Consider the following 27714-nt stretch of genomic DNA (forward strand, 5'->3'; position numbering starts at 1 on the left):
GGGTTCAGCAGAGGCAAGCAACTTGGCAAGAGGCAAAAGCAAAGAGGCAGGCACTTGGCAAGGTCAGCTTTGGGCCAAAGATCACTTTGAGAGAGAGGTTGAGATAGAGAGAGGACTTAGAGAAAGGGAGAGGCAAACAAGAGTGATGAGATAGATATGTGAGAGGAGAGAAAAAAAATTTAGCATTAGTGTCTGTACTGTTCCAAATTCAGAACAATACAATTCACCCATGCCGAAATTTTTGGTATTTAAAACATCTCATGTGAGTATTTTTTGGTGTTTGGTGTGCCAAATATCAAATATTTGACATTTAGCATACATGATGCTAGTGCTTTAACACTGAGAACTGCAATGTGCTCATAAAAGAGGTTCCAATGCTGAACACTGGTCCCTGGCTTCAGTCTAATGGGAAATTCGCATTAACCCTTTAAAAGCATAACTAGCATTTTTTTGCAATGGAGATCATGGATCTTCTTCAATATATTTTAGGTTCCATTTTCCAATCCATTCCGCACGTCACCTTAATATCTAAAGTCAGAACCTTACATGCCAGTATCCTATATGTTGAACGATCAGACAACTACATTAGATGATAATACATCATGTCACATAAAGTGAGATTGCTTCCTACATAACTAAATAGTAAAGAAAAAAAAAATGGTAATTGCTGTCAGTTTAAGAACAATTCCAAATTCTGGTTGCTGGTGCCCTCACCAAGGCCTTCCTTTCCCTCCAAGCCGACGTGCCAACTCAAAATCTTTCTTCACTGTCAGAAATAGCAAATGAAACATGTTTCAATATTTCGAATAGTAAGTACGACGGTCAGAAAGACTAACTAAACATCCATGTTAAAAATCATTATTGATAGACCAAGACATAGATTGCATGACTCATTAAATAAATGGCATTAGCTTTAATTGGTGGCTAATCGAACAAGTCTGATAATATCAACAATATCACCCTAAAGGCTCCCCCTATTTTCATCCATCAACTCTTATTTTCCACTAGCATCCAGAAGAATATTTCTTTTTTATTGAGAATTATATTGTTCTCAAAAGATAGCAACAATTTTTTCAAGACAAAAGCCAAAAACATAAGCCTTGACCATCCATGCCTAAGGTTGTACTAAGTGCACAAAACTCTCACTTTAACAAGATTTGGCTGAAGTCATGAACTCATAATATACAGCCTTACCCCCAATTGTTTGTTGGAGTAGTTGATTCCTAGACTTAAGAATGGCAATGGATCGGGTTTCTTTATGCCCGGACCCAACCTGCAGACCTGTACCCATTACCCGAATCCGGCCCGTTTAATAAACGGGTTTTTTTGTTGCACCCAAACCTGGCCCATCGGGCTCCATGGGCCCCAACCCAAAATCATAAACCTAGAAATTAGTACGAACCCAAAATCACAAATCACATAATATACATGTAATTTTCTTGGCAATCATAGCATTTTCTTGGGAATTTTCTTGCCATCCAAACGGATGCCAAGATCTAACAAACTAATCTGTACAAAAAATCCAACAAATCCCAAAAATTTTGCATACCTAGAAATAAAATTAGCAAATCTGAAAATCCCAACAACAAAACACCAAAAAAACCCAACAAATTTGGCTCACAAACAAACAAACAAAAAAAAAAAACCAAATTTCGCTCACAAAATCATGAAAAAAAAAAAAAAAAAAACCCAAACCACACCGATTGTGGATCTGTAATGTGTGAGGGGTGGTTCACGATGGATCTGCAACAAGCGAGGAGCTTGATCGCTTGATTGTGGCTGGGCTTGTCGACAAGGATTTTCTTGGATCTATTTTTTTGGGCTTGGTTTTGGCTGTGGTGGCTTGGGTGAGTTACCGGTTGCGTGGTGCTCAATCGGTTGAGGGAATGCTTGAGGCAAGGTGGTGACGGCTTAAGCTTGGGCCAACAGTGAGATTAAGAGTGAGTGATAGTGGGAGAGGAGAGTGGGCAGCTAGAGCCTGGTGAGTGTGTGTTGTGAAATGAGAGGATTAGTTTTAGGGTTTAGAAGTGTATATAAAGTAGGGTTTTTTTGTAATTTTATTAACTTGTAACCGGGTCAAGTAGTGGTCGGGCCGAGTTTTACAAAAAAACCCAAACCCGACCCAGTCCCGCTTCGGTTTTTTTATTAAAAAAAAAAAAAAAACCGACCCCATTATTTATCAGGCCAGGTAAAATCCGACCCATTAGGGCCGAGCTAGGCCAAGTACCCGCAGATTGGGCCGCAATTGCCACCTGTCTACTTATCGCTTTTGGTGGAAAGCACTTGCCATCCATGCCTCAAAATACTAAAATATTACATTGGGAAGTAGGCTACTAATCATTCTGTATATCTTGTTATATTTGGTTTGTTATTTCTGTGTAAAAAAAAAGCATGTCTTCTGGACTGATTTGGCTAAGATGTGTTTTCCAATCTGTTAAGCAAAATAGAAGTCAAATCTACATAAGACATCCACTTTGCCTAAAATAAAACTGGGTAAGTGAAACTTAAAAAACTATACATAAACCAGGAGTGAAAATAAGCTAGATTTTAAGCTTATCCAAACACTGCAAATCTAGGCCCTGTTTGGTTCTCTTTGGGGGTGTATTCATTTTCTCTTTTCAATTTTTGAATTCATTTTCTATTTCTCAAATCCTGAACTCATTTTCTCAACCCAACCCATTTCATGTTCGGCATAAATTTTTTGATCTAGTTTTTGTTTACTTTTCAAATTTTCCACTATATATCTTTCAATTGAAAATTCACCACAACAATGGTCAAACCAAAACCAAACCCAGCATCCACCTCCATCACCACCACAATCCCACCTCCATAACCACCACAACTGATCAAAATCCACTCCTTCACCACCACCACCAAATTCAAACATACAGAAGCACAGCCACACAACCACCCACCACCATTTCCCCCACCAATACACCCAACCACAACCCACAACCACCTACATCACCACAGCTACAGCCAAACCCACACTCACCACCATTTCCTCCCCCGGTACACCCAACCACAACCATATCCACAGCCACAACAACACCCATCACCATAGCCATAGCCAAACCCATGGCCAACCCACACTACCATCACCACACCCACACCCACACCTACCATGGCCACCACCAAACCCACAATCACAGCCACAACCTAGATTCACCACCACAAAACTCAACCGGCTTAGTGCCCAAAAAAAAAAACCCCAAACCATTGTTGAACTCAACCGATAGAGCTTGCCCAAGAGAGAGAGAATGAAGGGTCTTACCTTGGAGACAGAGAGAATAAAAGAAGAGAGAAATTGTTGTCATGGGCTGATGGTTTTGGGACCAAAGAGAGAGAGAGACGTTGGGGAGAAAAAATAAATAATTAAAGTTGAATGTGTAGGCCACAATTTTGGGTTTATTACAAAAATGTCATTATATTCATTTTTGCTAGAAATGAAACAGTCAAAAGTTGTTCATTTTTTGTATTCAAACCCACTTTTTTTGGATAATGAAAATGAAAACAGAGTATAGATTTGTAAACCAAACCAATTTTTTGTGGTGGGTTCCACAAAAAACTGAAAATGAATACAAATCGAACCAAACACCCTCCTAGCATTCAGAGTAATTTACCTTCCAGCACAACATAGGCGAAAGGAATAATGTTCAAGCTAGCATATGTTGTACATCATGTTTGTGGCTATGCAGACTGAAGAAATATGAACATAAAATTGTCATGCCAAAGTGTTTCATTGTTTTATTTGAAACAAAGATAGATAGATAGATATATAGATAGATATATATATATATATATATATTCTCTTTTAGTGAAGTAACTACCATATTCCATTTCCTATGAGCAAAACTATTTGTCCTGTACAATCAGTCTAGCCAGGCCCAAAGAACTAGGATTTGCAGAAAATTAACTAAGAAAAGACATAGAACTTGGAGTCAGCATGCTTATAAATTCAAGGTAGTTATGTCCTTCTGAGGTACCCAAGAACCACTGGTTTATAAGTGATCTGAATTTTGCAATTATAGAGAAAAAAAGCCTTTATCAATTTTACATACTTTATTACCAAAGATTGATTCATGACCTGTAAATTTTAAGTCTCAAGTTTAACTTACTCAGAGTTACACGCTTCGCATGAACTGTACAGAGCGTTGCATCTTCAAATAAATGGACCAAAAAATCCTCCGCTGCCTGGAAATATAAAAAACCAAAGAGTTAGGTCTTTATGTCAATAATTGTAGCAAGTCAGAACAGCACTGTCTTTCCTTATCTAGTCAAAATTTGAATCAAAACACAAATCTTTGCCATATATTAAGAATGCAAATGTTACCAAAAGAGAGTTTCTATGCAATTTCCTTCGTAAACTTTCACATTTTAACCCTGCATGGTCAGTTAACGCTAAGTTTTGTAATTCCATTATATCTAGAGCCACAGTACCTCCTATGTAATGAAACCTCCTTTGCAATTCCATTATAAGTTCAAAGAAGAGACCATGGTGTATCAAGATTAAAGAATATCCATCAGCAAACAAATACCTATCGCATTCGAAATGATCCCAGCAGAAGTGAAGAATTAAGCTCAGTGACTGAACATTTGAAAGTCATCTTAGATGGATTAATTGTGTGCAACAGTGGATTTCAGTGATAACACCACTGAGTGGTTTTGGGGAAATGTAACAAAAGGAACAAGTGAGAAGACTTTTAGAAAAGATGTGGCAGCCTATGTTACACAAGGGATAATGATATCCCGGCAACTAAACCCAAACAATTTGGCGATTAGGCATTTTCCAGTAGAGATATGAGAATGAAGTAGAACATGTAAAACACACAGATAATGGTGCTTACGAAGTACCATTGATGGTTATCAAAATCAATTTCCAGCTGCAACAAAATGAAGCAAGCCCTTGAACAGTATATTTCTGGCATATGTAATAAGCATAAAAACAACCAAAGGATGAATAGCTTCCTTATTATGCTGAAGAAGCAAGCATTGCACAACATAAGTCTCTCAGTTAGGGGACAGTAAAGTTCAACCCATCCACCCCAATCAATATGCTGGCTGCATGAGCTGAGATTAGGATAACGTGATGATTATCAATTTACAATTACCAGCATCAGGAAGCATGTTTGCTGTTCTGGTTTCATTCATCATTATTTTAACTGCTGGTTTTAATTAATTGTCAACAATTATTTCTTTGTCACCTTCAGTACCATGAATGTTGATACTACTTGATTGTAATTTAGCCATTTGAATTATTGACTAACTTCCTATTATAGCCTTTATTTTACATGAAAAATTAATTTGTGAAGAATCTTGCTTGCTAATCTCAATCACCACACATTACATGCTTTTGCATAGTGGTCACATAGTCTCTTCCCTCCCTGGTTCTGAATCCCAATTTGTTTTGAAACACACCTTGAAAACTCTATTGAAAGCAATCCAAGACTTATCTGCAAAGATCAATCAAATCACACTGGGACCCATGCCTGAATAGATTTAATGGAGGCTTCATTCCAAAGAATGACTGGTAGCCACAAGGGAGAAACTTCCCACATGGGAGGCAGGCACAATGCTAGTAATGAGGGCATGGAGCCACCTAAACAAAACCAACAATCAAGTCCTATAGAGACTCAGGTCTAGGACACATTTTCAGTTTTCAAAATCATCTTGACTGTAGGTAACATAGAGGCCTTGATGAAAGGGTGATAGAAATATCAAAGTGGAAGTGCTTACTTTTGATGGTCGCCTATACATAAAGGCCTCCACTGGTTGTTGTATATGTGAGATGGACCACTTTGAGTGATACAACTTGATAGATAACAATAAGGTCAGGGTCATAGATTGAGCTAAATCATTCTGGCAAAGTACCAAATAGGTCTTTTCTAGGAGTAACCAACCTGCCATAACCAATTAGGTCAGTGGAAAAGTCTAAGACAAGGGAATAGGTGTACTACTAATAATGTGGCACAATTTGATAATTAGATGGTGAGAAATGTAGTCAAAGATGAGAGAATGGCCTTGAGTAGGAAAGGCCTCAATGAAGATGTCAAGAAGAAGTTTTATTTTCCATGGAGCCACCATCTTAGATCAGGCATACACCCAGTTTAAAACTACAAAGTGATCACTATGCAGGTACAAAGCACTTTGAAACCTGTAACACAACAAGTAATCCTTAGCCTCCAACTAACAACTGGCACGTTTGCATCAGCCTTAATCCAACCCCAACAGTAAGCCACTTGGCAAAGTCGATTCTTAGGTTTTCTTTTTTTTTTCCTTGTTATTTTTGTTTCCCGCAAATCCCTTCAAGAATTTTGTGCTGCATCAATGTTGAGGTACTGATATTGAAGAAGAGAGAAAAAAATTTCAACACCATTTGAGAATTAATGAACTCTCTTTCTAGGAAAATTTCTCATAAAAAATAGAATGAACAAAAGTTATTGTTATTATAAAGAATTTTTTGTTTCCATCTGTTACTAATCAACCATAGGCTACCTATTTTGGGTCAGGTTTAGTGATCCTATTTGCTCATTCTAATACATCTTATTTGTTAATTTCCACTCAGAATTGGTTAATACTTCTGGACTAATATAGAGTGGAAAACAAACAATGTTGCTCTCTCAATCAGAGATTCAGAGTACAAAGTCATGAGAACTAACAAATAAAATGTATATATGCAGAGAACTGAACAAACAAGTCTTGCTCACAACACTGAGTCACCGATTCAACAAGCGATATCATCTATGGAAAATATCATACTCTTGAGCATGCCATGCTCAAAATGAATATACATTAAAAAATTTTACATGCTCAGCCCAAGACATGCAGGAAAGTTGATTAAAAAAAAATTTAAGTACATACATGCAATTTCAAATCAACCAAAAAAAAAAATTTATCCAGACTACCATTCCCAAGACATGCAGGCAGACAAGCGACTAGCCCCAGTCTCAAATAAATAAGAAAAAAATTTAAAAACATAAGAAATAGTTATGTACCTCCTGGAGTGCTACTAAAGCTTCTGCTGCCCAACGACTAATCTCTGGAGAGAATTGCAGTGATAATTGTTTTACCTACAACAAATGACGAGGATTATGTGCCAATGAGATCATACCTCACTACCAAACCTACTGTACAAAAGTCAATGAAAAGAGAAACATCAACTAAGAGGATAATACTTCTCCACAACCCAATTCTAACAAAGCCTATCTTGCACTGTTTTGCAGAGATGTGTTAATCAAATTGGTCACAAAAATACTAAAAAAAGATTCAATGGAATATCTTAAAAGAGAATGGAATTACAAAATTTCCAAATACAGGAACATATATAAATATATACTGACATTCAAAATGTGTTTTATGACTATATCAGAGAATTTACAAGAATCTCAGATTAACAGTGCAATCTTGACAGTAAGAGCATAAAGGATTCCACAATTCCAAACATCAATATACTTGCCAACGTTTGCTCCAAGTGGGAGATAGCATGGTCAAAGTGAACACACAAAACAGGGTTCCCCCAAATGGGTATCCAAAATAAAATTTCTGCTTTTGTGAACATAGAATTGACACAACTAACAGTCCAAATTTGATTATGAGAGCATACAACAATTTTAAAATTCCTAACACAGCAACTTGTTGCAAATTGAGGTTTTAGCCAATCATTTGGGAGCAACACAAAGAACTAGAGTACAATTGCACAAAGGATTTTCACCACCAGTAAAATAAAGGTGTAGAAATACATTATTCTCTTGAACAACAACTTCCACTTTTACACGTTCTCAGCAATAGTAGCCTGCTTATCAGTTGCAGTTTCATATCATGACAAAAGTGAATGCTTCACATTCTTTGAAATAAACCTCCCACACGCTCACACCATAAGCACCACTAACATCAACTGAACACAACCAGCTCTCCTTGTGACTTCAATAAGTTGAAGAGCATTCATAAAAGCAAACCCAATTTCACAAAAATCAATGCTTACTTGAGTAATTTCGTTACCAGTTATTTCATTTACCAATAGTCCTCGGAAGCTCTATACATACATACATACATAATATCCAAATGTTCGTTCATCCTTGTATGCGTGTAATGTTGAAGCATAAAATAAATAAAAAAATAAAGAATGAACTCACAACTCTAATGAAAGGAGCAGCTGGAATGACCAGATTCCAAGTCTTCTGAAAGTGGCGAATCTCACGAAGGGCCACTGTTCCTGGCCTATAACGTCGCTTCTTCCGCTGAGTTCCTGGAGCTACAAAAAATATCATCAAACAAGTTGGTTAAATAAGCCAACATAAACATATTAAAATTTATCGGAATTTGATTTGACCCAACAACCTTACATTTTGGATTCTCCCTGTTGGTTTGGCTCGACCTTCCACTAGGAGACTTCAATATAAAAATTGGAATAAAAAGAATTAGAAACCCTAATGTAGCCATAGGAAGGAGGCAGTGTTTGTTTGTTTGGTAAAGCAGATGAAAGAAAATATTCAACTAGTGTGTGTTACCGCTCAGCTCAACTTTCTTTCTACAAGAACACAAATTTTATTTTATTTCTTTTAAAGTTAGAACATTTTGAGAGGAAAGGAAAATGTGAAGTTACCGTTCTTGGAGAAGATGTTGAGGCCCCTCCTCCGGTGCGATCTGAAACAAAACAAATCAAAACCCTAAGAAGAAATTGATACACACAGACATATATAGTAGAAAGAGAGAGAGAGAGAGAACCAGATAATTTTTTTCGATTTGGATTTTTATGAGCAGGGTGTTTAACCCTCGCCATGTGATTGTGATTTTTGGGGTGAGAAGAAACTGGGAGAGCACTCGCTCTCTCTCTCTCTCTCTCTCTCTCTCTCTCTCTCTCAGTTCATAGTAATAAGTGGAACGTTGTCTTGTGAGTTTTTTTTGAGTATTGAGAGAAACAGAGACAGAGTATGTTATATAATTTATTTTCTTTTTAGAAGAAGATAAAAATATCAAAAGGACTAGAAAATTTCATTTCCCGCTACGCTCAGATTTTTGATTTTTAATCACAAAAAACGTGGTAGAGATGCGGGGTATCGATCCCCGTACCTCTCGCATTTCTCTTTTCATTTCTTTTATCCCTACTGTAACTACTAAATTGAATTTTCTTGCCTCCACTTTAGTTTAACACCTTTGTCTCTTCGATTTAGGCTGCATTTGTTCCGGCTGTAAAGGAAATTGGGAAAACATTTTACATCTTTAAGGGTGTTTGGGTACACATGAAAATACGGTCAAATTGAAAAAAATATTCAGTTAACCGTAAAATAGAGTCCCTAACTCTATAAAACTAATTACATAGTTTTTTTACCTTCAATGAATTTCTACCCTCACTTACGACTCAACAACCCGAAGAGAGAGAGCACCAGAAGAATCAGACTGCCGTGCAAACCGTCCACTGTCCCTCTGTCTTTTGCCTCTCATCGTCTCTCTTCCTCTTCTCTTCCTCCCTCTTCCTCTTCTCTTCCTCCCTCTTTCTCTCTCTTTCCCTTTGACCAACCAGGGCCGAATCTTCAACTGTATGTCATCGATCTACAACCTGCCACCAACCCCCACCATCGCTACCGCCTCTAAATCGAACCACTGATCTCGTCGCCCAAAGCCCCAAGCTTGATATCGTTTCTCACGATCTTGCCACTGCCATTACCCATCTCTTCCTCTCAAGCTATCTCTCTCCACCCCTTGGACGATTAATGTCCCATCTGAGGAAGGGCAAATTTTTTTTGTTCTAATTTTTGTTTCTTTTTGTGTTTATATATTGAGATTTTCTATAATAATATTTGTTTGGATCTTGGGAAAATGTGAGAAACCTGATAAAAATGTGTTTTCTATAGCATTTTCAATAATTTTTTGGAATGCAACCAAACACCTGAAAATGTTTTCCTTTCTTAAAAATATTTTCACCTGAAAATATTTTACACTCGGAAAACAATTTACATTGAGCCAAACACACCCTTATTATTATTTACTTTATCTATACTACAATTTAAAGAGCTTTCTCTGTTTGGGTTCCTCAATTTTGATGCCTAAAATACCCTCATTGTACTCACTTACAAAACTCCTACACTTTAAGACCCACAAACTCAAACACACTTTGCCCATTTCTCTCAATTCTTCTTCATATTGAAGATATTCAGTTTAACTCTACATCCTCTTCTTTCTTCTTCTTCTTCTACTTTCAGATTTGTTTTCTAAACAATTTAAACAGACTTTGTCAGAGGCTCCTTATACTTTTAGATTTGGTTTCTAAACAATTTAAATAGATATTGTAAGAGGCTCCAACAACTTTTCAGATTCTATCTTTTGCAAGTTCCTATTTCTTTCTTTTTCTTTCTTTTTTTTCTTTTCTTTATCATTGATTTCATTTGAGTTCTTATGTCACGTCCCGAACCCAACTATAAAGATAGGCACGTGACAACCGCCGCACGCTTATAAAGTAAGCACCTACAAGTGTGCAATGCCTTCTTAGCAACTAAAATTTATCCTCAAAAATTAAATCAAATAAATCCAAAACACCTCAACAATTTCTTTATGAATAGGTCTCCAATAATTTAATAGGAACAAATCCAAACCTTATGTACATAATCCCAATTGACCAATAAATATAAAACTATTAGAAGACTATCCAATCCCAAAATCACTAAACTTCTTTTCCTGCTCACAACACAACATCAAAACTCCCAAAACCTGCTATTCTTCACAATCTGAAACTAGAGGGGGAAAAAAGGGTGAGTTGACAACTCAATAAGTAACCAACATCCTAATAAGTTCTATCAAGCAATAGATCTGTAAAGTAATAAGATGTAATATGAGTTTTCAGAAGTTATAATATACTATGTGATGCGAACCTTAATAGACACGCTTTGAGACCCAACAAAAATATTGGAATACTTGCCCAAGAAAGCTAAAATTCAGATTTTGATAGAAAACCCTGACCCAACGTTTATAAGTGAAACGCGAACCAAAGGTATAAGTAACACCTTGACCCAATGATTATAATTGAATCACGAACCAAATGTATAAAGTTTGAACGCCACAAGGAAGAATCCCTAATAAGTTCATAGTTCTTAAAGAACCAAAAGAAGAGCAAAGCCTCACCTTTTCTAATTTTTATTCAATAAAAAATCCCTATTACAATGAGTGCATGCTACTTATAAGGCATGACTGAAAAATAGAAAATATGAAAAACATAGTAAATAATAAAACCCTAAATAAAAGTTGATTTGGTCTGAAATTAGCATATCCAAAGTAGGAAAATAGCTAAAAAACGTTCTAAATAATAAAAGCCTAAAATTAAGGTAGATTTGGTCTAAAATAATAAGTTCCAGAATAGGAAAAATGGCTATTAACTAATATGGGGCTGGAAAGTCAATCAACCATTAATCCACGCTATAAATCACGCCCAATCAAAGCAGATCAGCCCTCAATAGCTTGAATTAAATTTATTACACCTTCATCTTCCTTTGGGTCAAGCTTGGAATGTCCTGCGTTAGAATCAGCCTAAATCTCTTGAATCAGCCCATTAAGTGCTTCTTTGATCTTCTTGGATCTTGCTTTAGTAATAGGCCCAACTAGAACATGCAATGGATCCTTGAATGCTTTGTGATTCTCATCACTATGGGTTTTCAAAAATAACTAAAGAAGTTTCATAGTCTCAAAATAATAAGTTGCAAATAGATCACATACTTTAATCTTACAAATATATCATAAATGATTTAGAAAGTAGTCAGTTTTCCATATATCAAAAGCTATAACTTATAATAAGTTCCAAAAATACATAAGCAGTTTAAGTGACTCAAAATAGTTCAAATGACTCAAAATAGTTCAAATACTCAAACATTTCCAAAATCATATATGTAGTTTTAATGACTCAAAATAGTTCAAGCATTAAAATGTATTTCATATTTTTAACAATCTTATGACTATAGTCATGCTATATCCTCGTGACTGGACATCAGAGTACCAATGAATAACCCCCATTGGCTGGGTATCAGAGTACCAATGAATAACCCCCATTGGTTTAGGTATCAGAATACCAATGAATAACCCACATTGGTTGAGTATCAAAATACCAATGAATAACCCCCATTAGTTGGGTATCAAAATCAATTCATAGTCAGATTGTCCATAATTATATATATAAAATCATAGTTTCTAACAAAAATATATCTTATTCAAGCATGTATATAACAATCATATACTCAGTATTAAGATATATTTGTAATAATCCTTTACTTGAAATCAGTAAAACAATAGAAATAAAATTCTAATAATTATAAACAATTTTCAATGGTAAAAAAATACATTAATATAAGCAAAATAAAACCAATTAGGATAAGGTTACTTACCTCTAAAAACCATATCAAAAGGAACTTCTCCATAACACTTCCTCTAAAATCCTTAGATATCACCTAAATAATTTTTCAAATATCATTTACTCAATAATCTAATATTTTTAAATAAAACTTATATGAATACCCGGCCAAAAGAGACACGGTTAAAAATATCCAATAATTTTCCACTATTATCTCATAGTTAAAAATCCACGTATTCATAATATAAATAAATAAATAAATATATATATATATATATTTATATTTCCTCCACTTTCTGCCACTTACAGTACCTAGAGATTAAGCCTATAGATACACCATAGCCATATAGGGTCAAAAGTACACCACGTAATCTTCCATACGTGCGCTCATACATACATATAAATATATATATATATATATATATACATATTAATCCCCATTCACCCCTAGTTCTCTTTGAGATGAGGACAAAACTAGGAAAAAGGTACTATATTCTATATCATACAAAATCAAGCCTACACAAAGACACCATTACCTTTTGCAATTTGCCAAAACGGCAAAACCCCAATTCAGTAAACCTGTGCAAAACCGGACCCAAGAGCCTTCTTTTACACTTAACGCAAATAAATCAAATGCCTTATTCGTTTACGTTGCTAATCTCATTGGACATATAAACAGTCTCACAATCGGCCAAAATACTCATATAAAAAAATTTTCAATTCCATATAAAGCCTAATTTTGACAAAGAACGAGATTTCTTAGGTCTTACGTCAAGTATGTCGTCAATTTTTCACTACTTGAACAAACTCAAAAGTCTTCCTCCAAAATATGTATCATTATACTCTAACTTAATTAACTTATATATAGTTAGGGTTTCAACCTAATTTTCTAAAAACTCCCTTAATAATATTAATTATAAAAATTGACCTCGCAAAATGATTTACTTAAATACCCCTCTTTTAAAATCTTTTTTTTTTTTCCAGGTATTACATCTTACTTGCCATGGCTGTCAAGTATTCAGAGTTTGAAAAAGTACTTACCCATGGGTGAATGTGATTTTTAAAGGAATTTGAGGTTGTTTTGATGCTTGCTTATTATTTGTGGCTGACTTAAAAATTTCAATAAGGAGGGTTTGTGCTTGAACTAGCTACTTGAGAAAGGATACTAGTAAGAACTATTTCTATTTGTAGTTTGCACCAACGTGTTTCCAAATATTTGCTTTTTATTTTTTATTTTTTTTATAATGAATTCGTTCTTTATTTTTTAAATGATTAACATTGGATTTATTTTTTAAGTACAAACTTTTCGCTCGAAATATTAACTCTTTTTTAGTTTTTTTTTTTTTTTAATAGGAATTTTACGCTACTTTGGTTTGCCAATATAATTATGCTTTGCTTCTTCTTTTTTTAATAATGATAACCTTAAAAAAAAAAAAAAAAAAAAAACCTTCAACGTGTTTGTGAACCACTTTCCCATCATTGTTGATTAATTCAAAGTCATTCAACATGTTTGTGAACCAAAAAAAAGTCATTCAAGGTCATTCAACGTGGTTATCAAAAAAAAAAAAAAAAAAAAAAAGTCATTCAACGTCATTCCATTTATAAAGTTTGCTCTTCTTTTTTTTCTTTTTTTCTTTTTTTCTTTTTAATTTTAAAATACTTGATTTATTCAAAATAATGATAATCTTAGATTTATCTCTTTTCTCTCTCAAGTTGATATATGCGCACAAATTTCTCAAATTGCATTCAAAACATATTGGAATGGAATATTAGATAAGTTCAGGTGAGAGATTTTACAAGAATTATTGTATGATTCAAACCTCACATGAAGTGGTTGTTATCTAAGAAATTGTTGTAAAAAAAATTATATTTATCATTTGTATAATTCTATTTATATTTATCATTTGTATAATTCTATTTATATTTATCATTTGTATAATTCTATGTGGGATTCGATTTATAGTTTTTTTAATAAGGGTTAAAAAAAAATGGAAATAAGTTTTATTTATTTATTTAGTCTTAACGTTAATCTAAGTTAAAGTTTTTTTTTTTTTTTTTTTTTTTTTTTTTTTTTTTTTTTTTTTTAACCTTTAAAAGAAATCGAAATTCTGACAATCAGATCAAAAGTAATGGCTTAGGAAGCAAGCTGACACGGTTTGCACAGTTTTCAGGATATCTCAACCATTTTAACTTTGATTTCGACCCATGAATAGTTGTTGGAAAAGGAATTCAATAATCTTCACAATGATGTTGGTTCTAATCCGTTTCGGAGGTCGGATCAAAATTAGGATTTTTGGGGCCTCTTGGAAGTCAACCTTGGGTCAAACTTGGTCAAAGTTGATGAAAATCACCGAGTAGCTCGAGTTTAATGCAGAAACATGAAAATGTTGTTTTAAGATGATTTTGACTAGTTTTGACTTTCGGTCAACACAGGATTGATTAGAGGCATTTTGGTCAACTTGACTTGAAATGACACTTTAAGTGGTTCGATGCTCGAACGAGTTACGCCATGTCAATCTAGATGTTTCCACAACCCCATGGAAGAAAGTTTATATTTTTGAGATTTTCTGAGTTTGACACGCAAATCAAAAGCAAACAAAATACAATATCTACAATATGTAATTAACCTTTTTTTTTTTAGAAAGATTATGTGATTGACTAATTATATATTCATTTGCTTTTTTGAATATGTGGGCTAACGGTTTTTGAACTAACAATTATTGGGCTATCTTTATATTGTTCTTTGTTCGTTTTGGAGTGTGCTGTTTGTGCACACATTAATTCACAAGGCCCGTCCTGCAGAGAGAACCATACCCAACTCCCTCAAACTTGAAAAGCCTTAGTCCGCCTTAGTCCGAGTCTACAAACAACACAAAAAAGGCACCCACAAAGGTTTTTTTATTTATTTATAGAAATGCTATGTCGTAAATTAATGTGTAAATTCCAGCACATCTACGGGCTACATCACCTCACATGTCAAATAAAGCAAATTATCTGTATATCGGTATATATTAAGAGGATTCAGAAAGTTAGTTATTGCTTTTTTTCTTATCAAAAATATTCCTAAATTAATTAATCAACAACTTAAAAATGGGGTTAAAATAGTAAGTTGGCAAAAGAAAATTAGTTATTGCTTTTTTTACTATAAAAAATACCCCTACCTAAAACTTCAAAAATTTGGTTAAAATAGTAAATTCACAAAAATAATAGATTCCTACTTCTACGTTGAAATGTCTTTCTGCTTCTAATAAACACCTACTTCTACGCTGATTTAAATTCCTACTTCTATTCACTAACTCCCTACAAAATAGGATCACTTTATTGTTAGTTTTAAAACTCCTTCAATCTACAAAACTTACCCCACGTATTCATTTTTTTTTTACCCAAAAAAAGAAGAGGCAGGCAGTACAAGGAAGACCCCTTCTGGTTAGCACGAATACAAGTTTCATGTAAAAATGAACAGCAATCACAACAACCGAACTTGAGAGACCCTTGGAAGCCTTGCCTTCAAAAACCTGCCTGATTTCTTTCTTCAAAAAGTGTTTTTTTTTTTTTTTTTTTTTTTTTTTTTTTTTCATGTAGTTGGGGCACAATTACATCTTATTCTTTCTCATTAAAGCCTAAGGGGTGCTGATCTCCAATCCAATGTAATCTAATAGCAATCTCGAAAACTGCAAGTGTCTTCCTTTGATGCCATTTTAAGGAAAATTAGAATAAGTGGTCTCCAATTACCAGCATCACATTTTGAAAATGCAACTAACAGAATAAATATACAATTGTGTTCTTTTGTTGCAACTAGAGTACATATTTTGGAATACAAAATCCAGTGTTTTCATGCACTCACATGACCACATCTTTAATAAACACATCCAGGCACACATGGATATACATAAAATGTTCTATTGCTTACTCAAAAACTCTTTATTATACCCATCTGAATAGAGCTAATACATAAATTCCATCTAGAAGAGACACAATGATTGCGCAAAGTAGCATAATGACCACAAAAAGATGGTTGTAGCAGACTTCTATTTTATATAACTCATGACACTGATTTTGCATTCATTCCAAGATGTCACCTAAATTGAATTCAAGTTTAAAAGAGTGGCATAAATTGCAAAACTCACAATATAGCATTGCAAGTCACTGCCAAACAGCTGCCTGTTACAGAAACACATGGAGACATTTTAATGCAATCGCAACTCTAGGGCTGTGATGGTGAAGGAGATGTAGGAGGCTTCAAATCTGGATACTGCAACCAGAGAGGAATAAAAAGTAGAAGCAAGAATTAGTTCAGTAAATATACGGCAGAAATAACTCAATAAAAAGAATGTCTGCTTCAGGCGACAAATCAATATGAAGAAAATTTCAGTTAGAGCAATGCTAGAGACACAACATTTGCTGAGGAGTCAATTTGTAGTGATGTAAGTATGTAATATCACTATCACATGGCCCCACTACTAACATTATGTTTATTGCTCACTAATCATATATGCCACCTCAATAGTTGTGAACATTACATAAACAATTATGTCTAGTAGGATGTTACAAATCCATAGGGTAGAACTCACCCTTGAAAACCGGCTTGTAAGGGAGGGTGCTCAAAAGCTTATAAACACGATTATACTTATACTTAATCCATGTGGGACACTAGGATCATAACTGGTATATTATGATCCTAGCGTATGAAACGGTGAAAGGGATATTATGGTTGGAAATAGTGGAGTGAAATTATTGGAAATAGGTAGATGATGTGGCCACTAATGTGGCTTAACAGAAGCGTAGCAACAATAAATATTACGTTTCAACTTTTAGATATATATATATATATATATATATATAGATTAGTTATTTAATTAGTTCTCTCTCTCTCTCACACACATATATTATGTATATATTAACATCCCATTGTAGCAAACCTCCTAAGCGTCTAAGCCTACACTCATCATACCAGGCACTGGACACGAGCATATAGTATATTTTCGTTTTTCATATCTGTAACACAAACCCAATCCTACCACATTCCAGATATAATCTTGATTAAGACCTACCCAAAACCCAAGCTACCCTGATAGTAATTAAACAGTTCTCATACTTCAAAAAGTGGCAGAATAATTAGCCACTAGTGAGTAGTTTATGAGCTTCAAATCCTAAGCACATAAAGAGTGGAGCAGAAACATTATATTATAGAGTTATAGAGGAGTGAAAGTGAGAATTACGTATGGATATGGAGAAAGTGATTTTGAAAATCCAGGAAGTGATTCTGCTTTAACTTCTGGTTTTGGCACTGAATTTATGTCAGGAATAGGTTGTCCAGCTGTTTCTACTTTTGGCTCAGGAGCTCCTTCTGATTTTTGTACAGCATTATTAGTTGTAGCAGGCTCTAGGCTTGCCTCGGCAGGTGCAGGAAGAGCATTTCTAGGTACAGTTGTTGGTAGAAGAGCTTTTCCAATTTCCTGAAATTCCAGGCAATTCAGCATAGATAGAGGATATAATTATGAAGGGTCCGGTTAACATATGCCCCTTAGGGTATATATTAATAATCCATTTTATGAAATTTTTTATGAGCAATTGAAAAAGCTGTAAAAAAAGTTAGTCACTTTTCATTTTTCTATAAAAGGTTTCCTAAAATAGTTTATTAATGTATACTTTAAAGGCATACGTTAGTAAAACCCAATTAGGAATAATATTAAAAGGATTCATTTTTTGGATAATTCTTATTAAATAGATGAAAGAGCAACAGATAGTGATTTAGCAAGTATGCTTTAATACCATAAACATATATTAATATATACAACTCTGCAAACGTATTGTCCATTTTTACTTTCCAGGAAAAGTAATGGAAACTCAGATTTCACACAAATATCACACACCTTTATTTCATTAACAAGCTCTTTAGGGGCAATCTTTGTGTTCAAAAACTCATCAACTTCTTGTAGGGTTTCCTTCCGATCCTGTCATGCAAAGAAATTCAGCTAAGCTCCAATCTAGACTAGAATTATATCATTTGACTGATAAAAAATTTCTGTAACTCTACACCACACAATGACCTGCCTCTATCATCAGAAAAATCAATAAATTTTGCAAGCTGGATGAGCCATACAAATTGAAATTATCATAAGATATGTATTCCACCTCAGTGAGACCAATGTAGTCTCAACCATAAGACACTAACACATGCTGTAGAATAATGCTGGCCATCCAAATCTGGGCAATGCGTGGTAGCTTCAAAGGTAGTAAGAATATAATTTACAGTAACAAGTATCTTCATTAAACATTATAACAGAAAAACTTACAGAAAGGTTTTGGCAACTCACCTCAGCAAATAGGAGTTTCTTGCTCACAAACTGAACAAGAGCAGCTGAGCCTAAAACTTGGAGTATTGTTTCTACCTAAAAAGATAGAGGAAAATCATAAAATGCAGATGCATATCACAAAAATATGTCGCATTGAAATTCACATCAAATAAGAAGAATATAAAATTAAGAAAAACCAATTAACAAAGCATTATTAACCCAACCTCTGAAAAAGCCAATAAACCTAATCCAGTGGCTGCAGCAATCCCAAGGGTGAGAGAAAGAGCATCTGAACCCTCCTGCACATTAATTGCCATCATAAACCTTAGAGCATTCACATTAGCTCGTTTAAAAGATTCCATCTATTTTACACCAAAAACCTACTTTTTCTATTTTACACTATCACTTTTACAAAACACCCACATCAGTTCATCTATTCTATCATCCCTCTTATTTAAATAATCAATTTACTTAATTATTTTATTATTTCTCTCACCTCACCCGTTTTAATACGCGCTCTCTCTCCCTCTACCTCATATTTTCTGATTTCTCTCTCTCTCTTCTATCTCTCCATACCCGGTCTCTCCCTCTCGGTCTATCTCTCTGTCTCATCTCTCTCCCTCTCGGTCACAAACCAATCCACATCATCACAGCTCTGATCACCGATCCATAGCTCCGATCACAGCTCCGATCACAAGCATCGATCCACAGCTCCGATCACCGATCCACAGCTCCGATCACAAGCATCGATTCACAGCAGCACCGATCCATAGCTCCGAGCTCCGATCAAGACCCATACCCACGAGCTCCGACCAAGCAAGACCCACGAGCTCCGATCGTTCCGATAAGCACCGATTTGTCTCTTTTTTGTTTTTCCGTTTGGGTTTTTTTTTTTTTTTTTAGCAAGTATATCTCTGTGTTGGTTTTTAAGCACCGATCTGTCTCTTTTTTGTTTTTCCATTTGGGTTTGTTTGTTTTTCTGTTTGGGTTTTTTTTTTTTTTTTTAGCACCGATCTGTCTCTTTTTTTTTTTTTTTTTTTTTTTTTTTCCGTTTGGGTTTGTTTGTTTTTCCGTTAAGGTCATTGTGCACGGAGAAGAGAGAGAAAAATTGGTGCAAACGGAAATTAATAAAAAACTAAATACACATGCTACAGTGCCCGTGTAAATTTACACGGATACTGTAGCTCGTTGAAAATTTTAGATGATTATGCATGATTTTAGCTGGACTGATGTAGTGTGTTTTTTGCTTCAAAATGTGTAAAAACGGTCAAAATGTGTATTTTACACATTTATACACAATTATGCAAGAGCTGATGTGAATGCTCTTATAGTGCTCATTTTAGAAACCATGTAAAAAACTTTTCAAAGAAAACAAAATGCTGATGGTAGAATATCCTAATGTTTCAGCTTATGCAATAACTTTATGAGAGCAACAGAATAATATATATAATGATGTTGAAATATATTTACTCTTCAGTAAATTAAAAAAATAGTACTTTAGACCAAAGGACAGTCATTCTCCACATGAAAAATAAATGCATTCTAGCAACATTAAGAAGAAAGGAAACTCGTCAGAATTAGAACAATTCATATAGCCATTGAAATAAAAGAATTATCTTTTATTCCCCAAGTTTAGCAAGCTTATAGTATTAGTATTTATGGTTCAAAAACTAATGTGAAAGATGATTTCCCTGTTCTGAATGAACCAGATATAAAATAATATGTTTAGGATAGCTGTTTAACACATCAACTCAACAGAACAAACCTTTTAATTTCAAAAAAGTTCATACTCCTAAAAATGCCATCATTGATCAACACATCAGCTACAATAAAACTTCACTTTTTTGAAATTATGATAGATTAAGAACCAAAAAGAAAGAAAAGGCTACAGAATCAAAGGTCAAAGGGGCATCCAAAAGTTCACAAGACAAGTTTTTCAGTTACACAGTAATTTTGATTTTTTGTTTTTTTTTGTTTTTTGATAAGTAATAAGTTATATTGATAACAAAAAGGAACACCCTAATACACAGGGAGTGAACAAGGGTTAAGAAATCAAATACAAAAATTGCAAGAGTCTAGGAACATATAACTAAAAGCTTAGAAACATACTCCAACTGCACCGTCAATAGCATCTGTCAAATTGCTAAAATCAAGACTCAATGCTTTCCTTGGTGGTATCCAAGGAAGGCCACTATTCTGCAAAATTACAAGTCACGTCAAAGTTTTTGTGTCAAACACACTAAGATATGGATTTCAATAACAATGTATTCAATGTAAACAGCATAAGAAGATAGGGAAGACCATCCATCCTCGGGGTCCTTCTGCACCATCTTTTATTGCATATGCAGCTTTGAATCCATTTACAGTGACCAACTCTGCAACCAGTTCGGAATTTCCATCAAATCTGGCTTCATCACAAATTCAAAAACATTACTTCCATATATTAGCCCTTAGATTAACAAACATAAAGTCAGAAATTGACTGTTTTTTGAGACAATCAGAAAGCATGTGAACAATAAAGAGGGAAAGAGATGATTGATTGATCTGAAATTTAGAATTTAACTAAAGTTATGGTTATTTAACTGTCAGAATTAGTTAAAAAGTAATTATGATGCAGGCTGCAGTTATCAACCCAAGAACAACAATCCTTGAAGAGGAAAAAATAGTTTTACTTTTATTTAATCGCTAATTCAATAATGAAACCTGCATGATTGGGCAATGAATATCACACATGTAGATTCTCACTCACACCAATTTTTGGTTAATTTTGTTTTAATCAGCTCTGTCAGCTTCAATAAACACCCCCACCAGGAGAAACAAATAAGAAACATGTGCAAGGAACAGTTTGGAATCCTCACTTAGGAGTGTTATAGAATATCCATAAATATACACAATTCAAGTAGATGTTGTAAGTCATTTTATTTTAGTGCAGAATCAATTGAAATAAATAGATTGAAAAATTCTGAGCATGTACATAATTAGGTTATTTCAGTTCTGGACATAGATATGGTTCCACTTTAATATCGTCCAATTTTATATATTAAAAAAGGCAAAAATCAATGATATTTGAACTGTTGATACTAGGGATCCTAACATTATGTATTAAGAAAGCTAAATTTCAGAATGGAAAATCTAAGTGCTGCATGTAGAAAAAGAACATTATTCTAGTGAATTTCTTATATCTTTCTCTTAATTATCCATATGAACTGAATAAAAGATATGCCGTATAATTTAGAAAACAAAATGAGGGAGAAATTATAAAAATTGGTCTTAAATTCTTACTTGTCTAAAATGAACAATGTGGTATTTTCTGGTTCCTTAAACTTTGAAGAAAGCTTCTTCAAGAACCCGGGCTTATCCTCGCCTTTGTAAACAATAGACACTGGCTTCTTCCTCAAACCCCGGACATCTGGACTACCCACTTGCCTAAATTCCACTGGTGCTCTTATATCAAGCAACTGAGCATTGGCTTCTTCACCTATTTTTGCATAAGCATTTTTGGCAGACTCAACACCCCATGGCTTTGGCTGCTTCAGAATCTGAGACAAAACCAAAGAAACCGCCAGAATGGTGGCACCACCCGCTATAACTACAGGATTCTCTGTCCCAAAACTTATAACACTATCCAGAACCCCACTTGCATCAAAATCCCCAGATGATGAGGCATTCACAGACTTTTGAACTGCTTCCTCATATGATAAAGCTCTAGCAATCCCAGTATAAAGAAATGAAGATGCAAGGACCAGACTTCCTTGAAAACTCCTTGATAAACATTGTTGTAAAGTTGGTGGGTTGGTACTCAAAACAGCAGAATTAGAGAATTTAAGTGGAAAAGTTGTAGGTAGTGATGAGAGTTTTCTGGGTTCTATGTTTCTGTCACAAAGAACAGACAAGGGGATCAAGCTTGCTGCATTGAGGGCCTCCATGGCATAATTCTTCTATGTCATAGACTTTCTGTGGCTCTCAAATTAGTGATGGAAAAGCTTGAACCACCATACAAACACACAGTTTGTTTCTTTGCTTCTAGGCTGACAAGCCTAACCTTAGCTTCAGTGGGTAAAAACAATTTGGTTTGGCAGGTTGTTTTTACTTTTTTTGAGTGGAGGGAGGTGCTGACATGGCATGGGAGATGAGCTTTGTACCAGTTGCTGTATGGCACGTGGCAAGTGAAGATGAGAGGTTTGGTGATCAAGGAGGGAGGCTGTTGATAGTTTGATCACTTTCGGTTATGTGTGGCTAAGAAAGAAAGAAAGAAATGTCCATAAAGCAACATATATATATATATATATATATAGTACATGCCGTCTGCAGTACTATACTCTCCTCTTTTCTATAGTACAAGAACCGGCTTTTCGTTTACGAGATATTACCATATGAGATTACAATTAATTAACCCGTTAATCAAATATATATGTATATATACACAGACTACTGTGATTCCACTTGTTTGGGTTCAGAGCTTTGTACAAGCTTGGACAACTAAAATTTTAAAAATAAATAAAATAATTAAATTTTCCGGGTGGTTAAGCTCTTCTCAGTTTTAGGCTAGCCCACTTGTGTCTTTGTATCTCAGATTATATTATATACCAAAGTTCTTAGGTTAGGTGTTACTACAATTTTGATGGAAGTGGAACCTCTATTATTCCTGAGTAGAAGGAATTGTCTAAACCCGGGAGAATAGTCTCGTTTTTTAAGAGCACAACAAGATATCCTCATCCTAAATAAAAACAAAAAAGAACCTAATGGATTGGTAGGTCTATTACAATTCTGTTACTGGAATATATGAATATGAGAATAATATGAAGCGAAAATTATACTTTACCACTTTAAACTATACATGATTTTACACTTTGCACCCTAAATTTTTCGAATATGCTTTTTGCACCTTATACTATGACTCATATTACACTTTGCACCCGATATTAAGTTTGTTGTTAACTTGAATGGAAAAATATAACACCACGTGAAAAAACCTAATTGCCCATCTTCTCAATGCTTTAAAAACAAAAGATAAATTACACTTTACTATTCTAAATTATACTCCTTATTACACTTTGCACCCTAAACTTTGAATTTTATCCAAGTTAACAAAAAACTTAACATCGAGGTGCAAAGTATAACAATGGTCATAGTTTAGCATACAAAAAGTACATTCGAAAAGTTTAATGTGCAAAGTGTAATATAAGATATAGTTTAAGATGGTAAAATATAATTTCCGTAAAACTAAATTGATGTCATTACTTACAACAAGCTTAACTGATAGCTATTCAACTAATTTCAAATTTATAATGAAATTATGTAAGCAAAAAAGGATTGCTTAATGACCTTATTTCTATCTTAAAACAAAATATACAGCCTTTTTAAAGCATGGCATTTTTTAAGGTACATACAACTTTATGTTTGCTTGATAAACAAAATAAGGTTATGAAAATAAACCCATCCAAATGCAAGCACAAGCGTCATTCATTTGATTGATGGTCAGCAACTTGTAATGTTAATATATATACATTTTCATATGGAAGGTCAATATATTTGATAGATTACAATCATTGCTTGAATGCTGAATCCCTGGTGCAGGCAGGCTTATAAAACTGCAGGCGCTCCAATACTACAGATCCAAACGATGGCAAAGAAGGTAGTAGCAATTTTTTTTTTTTGAGAAAAAGGTAGCAGCACTTGAAAGCGGTAAAGTACTCCTTTTTTTTCTTTTTCTTTTTTCTTTTTTTGTCAACTCGTTGCTAATCCGTATAATGCACAACATAGTTTTAGAGAATTTATGTATATTTACTTTGCTCAAACAAATAATCACTTGGAACAAATAAGACTTCACCTTCTACGTACTATGGCTCAAAGCATTCTATAAAAGTATAATTATATTTGCAATGAGAACTAAACAAATATATATCAATTATTGCAAAAATTGTAGATTGATTGAAACAATCATTTAATTCTTTTTTGTTAGTTCATTCTTTTACGGATTTAAAAAAGTATATATTATTTTTCATCTGTGATCTAGAATAGAAGATGATACTCATTCTACATGAGCACAACAAAGTTAAAATATAAGAGCCAAAGGGGAAAAACATATCAAGAGGATACAATTTGTCTCCTAAATATAAAGGGAGAAACTCATTATAAATGCTAGGGATAATAATTTAATGATTTAACTTTTTTTTTTTTTTTTTTGATGAACAACGATTTAACTATTTTTAGAGATAATTTTATTGCTATATTCATCCACATAAGTTATAAACACCCCCTCCCTCATAAATTACAGAAGCTGTTATTCAAAGCAGAAGTAAATAGAGATACAACAAAAGCTGTTATTCAAGCAGCAGTTAATAGAGAAACAACAACCACCAAAATAGCTTTCACAGAAATATCTAGAAATTCCCAAGGAAATAAGATTCTCACTGATCCAAGGCATGATGGGTTACACCATTACATGTTGTGTTGACCTTTTGAAAGATATTATGTTATTTTCACTTACTGTTGTCATTAACAATGGTATGGTTTGTCTTTATATACAATGGCAGAACAGAATTCTTCAGTGTATTGCTCCTAATCTACACTTTAAAATATTATCTGCAAAATAATAAGATTCTTATTTAAACAATAATTCACTTTAAAGGAATCAATATATATTTTCTCCTGTTAATGAAGACTTGCAATTGGTATGCACATTCCTTCCTTTACCACCCATCTGAAACAATGAGAAGAAAGATTTAAATTTTATATTCTTTCATTTACTTCCAATTCCATGGTTCCTAAAATGGAGATATTTTAATTATTGTTTGTATTCAGATTATAATTGAAAAAACTCAACCAATTGAGAAACTTAAGAAAAGAATCTTTCTTTGGTCAATCAATGGAGGTGACTAAAATTCATTAGGATATGGAAGAGAAGTAGAAGCCACAAAATTAAACTAATTCTTATCCTTATCCATCATAATTTATAAGTAACTGTAGACGGCTTTGACTAAGCAAAAGAATGAACAGACCATGGTGAAACTTCTAAAATGTTAAACTCCGTCCACTCATATCAAATCGATGTTTAGATCAATGACAACTATAATTTTAATCCTTGTCCATCATAAATATCCTAACACGTACACATGCAAACCCTTGCAAAAAAACTACAAACCTTCAATTAGTAGATGAAAATAAAACATAAAAATCATAATACTTAGAAATGCAAACCCTTATAGAAATTTTTGAGAAGGAAAAAAAACTGGAATTTTAAAATAAGGAGGTTTGTTTGGTTTAACAATACAATAAATGTTGTAGAAAAGAAGCCAAAATTTGTGTAAAAAAAGAGTCATTCCATGTAACTCAAGTAGAGGAAATGGGATTGAAATTCAAATATTGTTCTTCTAATAGAATCCTTATTGTTCTTTAATACAGTAGTAATATGAAACACAAATGAGCAGTAATATGAGTATATGACAACTTACAATATTTCCATAAGTGCAGGCATAAAAACATACTAGATAGGCAAATTTTTCCATCTTGATAATACACATTTTTTTGTAATGGATCACTTTTTTTTTTTTTTTTGAAAAGATGCAGTGGATCACTTAAAAATTGATATGCTTCACCTAATACCTACAAACATCATAAATAATGAACGAACTTGGACTTTTAAAAATAATCTCTTTGCATGGTTTTAATGTTGGGAACAATGTCCTGAGAATGAAAATAAATAAATAAACCAATAGATGACAGTGCAGGACACTTTGCATCAAGCATAAGAACTTTTAATTCTACTTTAAATAACATCTAAAATTTTAAGCAACTTTTGGAGCTCCATTCAAGCAAATTTATTATAATTTACACCAAGGACCATTCATCATATATTTATGATGGGTTATATTATTTTTTTATAATCAAATTGGTCCCACTGATACACCAAGGGCCACTTATCATATTATAAATTATCTATGAAGACAGTTGGTTGTCCCATTGAATAAAAATCTAACAAAATCATTGTTATGAAATAAATTTCATTTGAGACCTAGAGTGAATTCTAATAAGATTTTGTCTCACTGAAATCTGATAAATGCTAAGTAAAGGTTCAATTCCACAATTCAATCTATAATAATATTAAATCAATCACAGGAACCAATCAATACAGGGGAAAATATAAGATCAATTAAGTAGAGGATGGAGTGGGAACTTGTAGGTAGATCACTTTTTGAAATATAAAACCACAAAGGAAATTTCAAATAATAAAGAGTAGTCCCTTTCTAATTAAAAAAATAGTAATAAGTAATACACCAATCAGCACTTACTCCAAACTGATCAAGCTTGTGGAGGACAAAGATGTTCTTAGTAGATCACTTCTTTGCCAAGTTACCATTATCTATCAAATCATAAAAGAAAAAAAATATATTTGAGAGGAAATTAACATGGTCAAAATTACATAGGTTGTGAACATATTTATCACATCCATATTTGTTCAATCTTTTAAAAGCAATCTAATTTCTTTTCTCCACCATGCTTTCCTCTTCCAGCTTTGATTTTTTACCAAAAATAGATGCACTTCATCTACCATGTACAATACCCAACAATAAGTAGAAAATTTTCAACCTAAAAATAGATGCACTACATCTTCCATATACAATATCAAAGAAATATTTCCACAGAATTTGCTTTGCTTTGTTGATTTCTTACATAGAATTTGGGCAATGGAGAAGAATACACCAGATTATGCAATCCCACAAAAACAGTTGTCAATAAAAATATGGAGATTAAGCCAAATACTCGAAAGAAAACCAATTCTAAATCGAACAGAAGAAGATTAAGCCAAAACTACTCCCCTCCTTCCCCCTTTTCATCCAAACTTAAAGAAAGAAAATCTCAACCACAAATAAAAAACTACCTTAATATAAAAAAGAAAAGAAAGAAAGATAGAGAAAAAGAAACACTGGTGATTTATGAGTTATAAACACCAGGTTATATTCTTGCAAAAGGATACAGTTAGGAGATGCAGTTTTGATTGAATTATTGAAATACGAAAGAGAGAGCAATGCACCCAATCAAATTAGTACATGCTAAAGTGAGATCAAAACCCACTACCTCTGCCAA

The 27714-nt window shown here is 33.7% G+C and overlaps 2 protein-coding genes across 5 annotated transcripts; both read right to left on the bottom strand.

Moving 5' to 3' along the window:
• Nucleotides 1–394: 394 nt before the first annotated feature.
• On the bottom strand, nt 395–9054 carry LOC126721283 (histone H3-like centromeric protein CENH3). Of its 3 annotated transcripts, XM_050424336.1 has the most exons (8): nt 8725–9049; nt 8603–8643; nt 8343–8388; nt 8133–8251; nt 6996–7070; nt 4119–4194; nt 3624–3699; nt 395–766 (listed from the first exon to the last, which is right to left on the bottom strand). In XM_050424336.1, exons 1-7 carry the CDS (start codon nt 8777–8779, stop codon nt 3662–3664), a joined length of 450 nt encoding a protein of 149 aa, XP_050280293.1. In that variant the 5' UTR covers nt 8780–9049; the 3' UTR covers nt 395–766; nt 3624–3661. The 3 variants fall into 3 exon arrangements, 2 of the variants coding, with proteins under 2 accessions (XP_050280293.1, XP_050280292.1); XM_050424335.1 differs by lacking the exon at nt 3624–3699 and having other exon boundaries at nt 8725–9030; XR_007653880.1 differs by lacking the exons at nt 395–766; nt 3624–3699 and adding an exon at nt 5737–5900 and having other exon boundaries at nt 8725–9054.
• A 7019-nt stretch (nt 9055–16073) lies between these two features.
• On the bottom strand, nt 16074–22702 carry LOC126721284 (rhodanese-like domain-containing protein 4, chloroplastic). Of its 2 annotated transcripts, none has more exons than XM_050424337.1 (8): nt 21910–22702; nt 20929–21031; nt 20737–20823; nt 18852–18926; nt 18628–18723; nt 18205–18285; nt 17551–17787; nt 16074–16583 (listed from the first exon to the last, which is right to left on the bottom strand). In XM_050424337.1, exons 1-8 carry the CDS (start codon nt 22551–22553, stop codon nt 16536–16538), a joined length of 1371 nt encoding a protein of 456 aa, XP_050280294.1. In that variant the 5' UTR covers nt 22554–22702; the 3' UTR covers nt 16074–16535. The 2 variants fall into 2 exon arrangements, with proteins under 2 accessions (XP_050280294.1, XP_050280295.1); XM_050424338.1 differs by having other exon boundaries at nt 18649–18723; nt 21910–22700.
• Nucleotides 22703–27714: the final 5012 nt, after the last annotated feature.

The sequence above is a fragment of the Quercus robur genome, chromosome 4 (genome assembly GCF_932294415.1).
Source record: "Quercus robur chromosome 4, dhQueRobu3.1, whole genome shotgun sequence".
In the NCBI taxonomy this organism is placed as follows: Eukaryota; Viridiplantae; Streptophyta; class Magnoliopsida; order Fagales; family Fagaceae; genus Quercus; species Quercus robur.

Excerpts from the sequence above, each read along its gene's own strand:
- LOC126721283 (XM_050424335.1), bottom strand. The coding sequence starts at position 8,779 with ATGGCGAGGGTTAAACACCCTGCTCATAAAAATCCAAATCGAAAAAAA. Across the intron at positions 8,252-8,342 it reads CAACAGGGAGAATCCAAAAT|CTCCAGGAACTCAGCGGAAG; the intron begins GTAAGGTTGTTG and ends TATTTTTTGTAG. Across the intron at positions 4,195-6,995 it reads CTTTAGTAGCACTCCAGGAG|GCAGCGGAGGATTTTTTGGT; the intron begins GTACATAACTAT and ends TTATATTTCCAG.
- LOC126721284 (XM_050424337.1), bottom strand. The coding sequence starts at position 22,553 with ATGGAGGCCCTCAATGCAGCAAGCTTGATCCCCTTGTCTGTTCTTTGT. Across the intron at positions 20,824-20,928 it reads AAGGACCCCGAGGATGGATG|AATAGTGGCCTTCCTTGGAT; the intron begins GTCTTCCCTATC and ends GTAATTTTGCAG. Across the intron at positions 18,927-20,736 it reads CTATTGACGGTGCAGTTGGA|GAGGGTTCAGATGCTCTTTC; the intron begins GTATGTTTCTAA and ends ATTAATGTGCAG.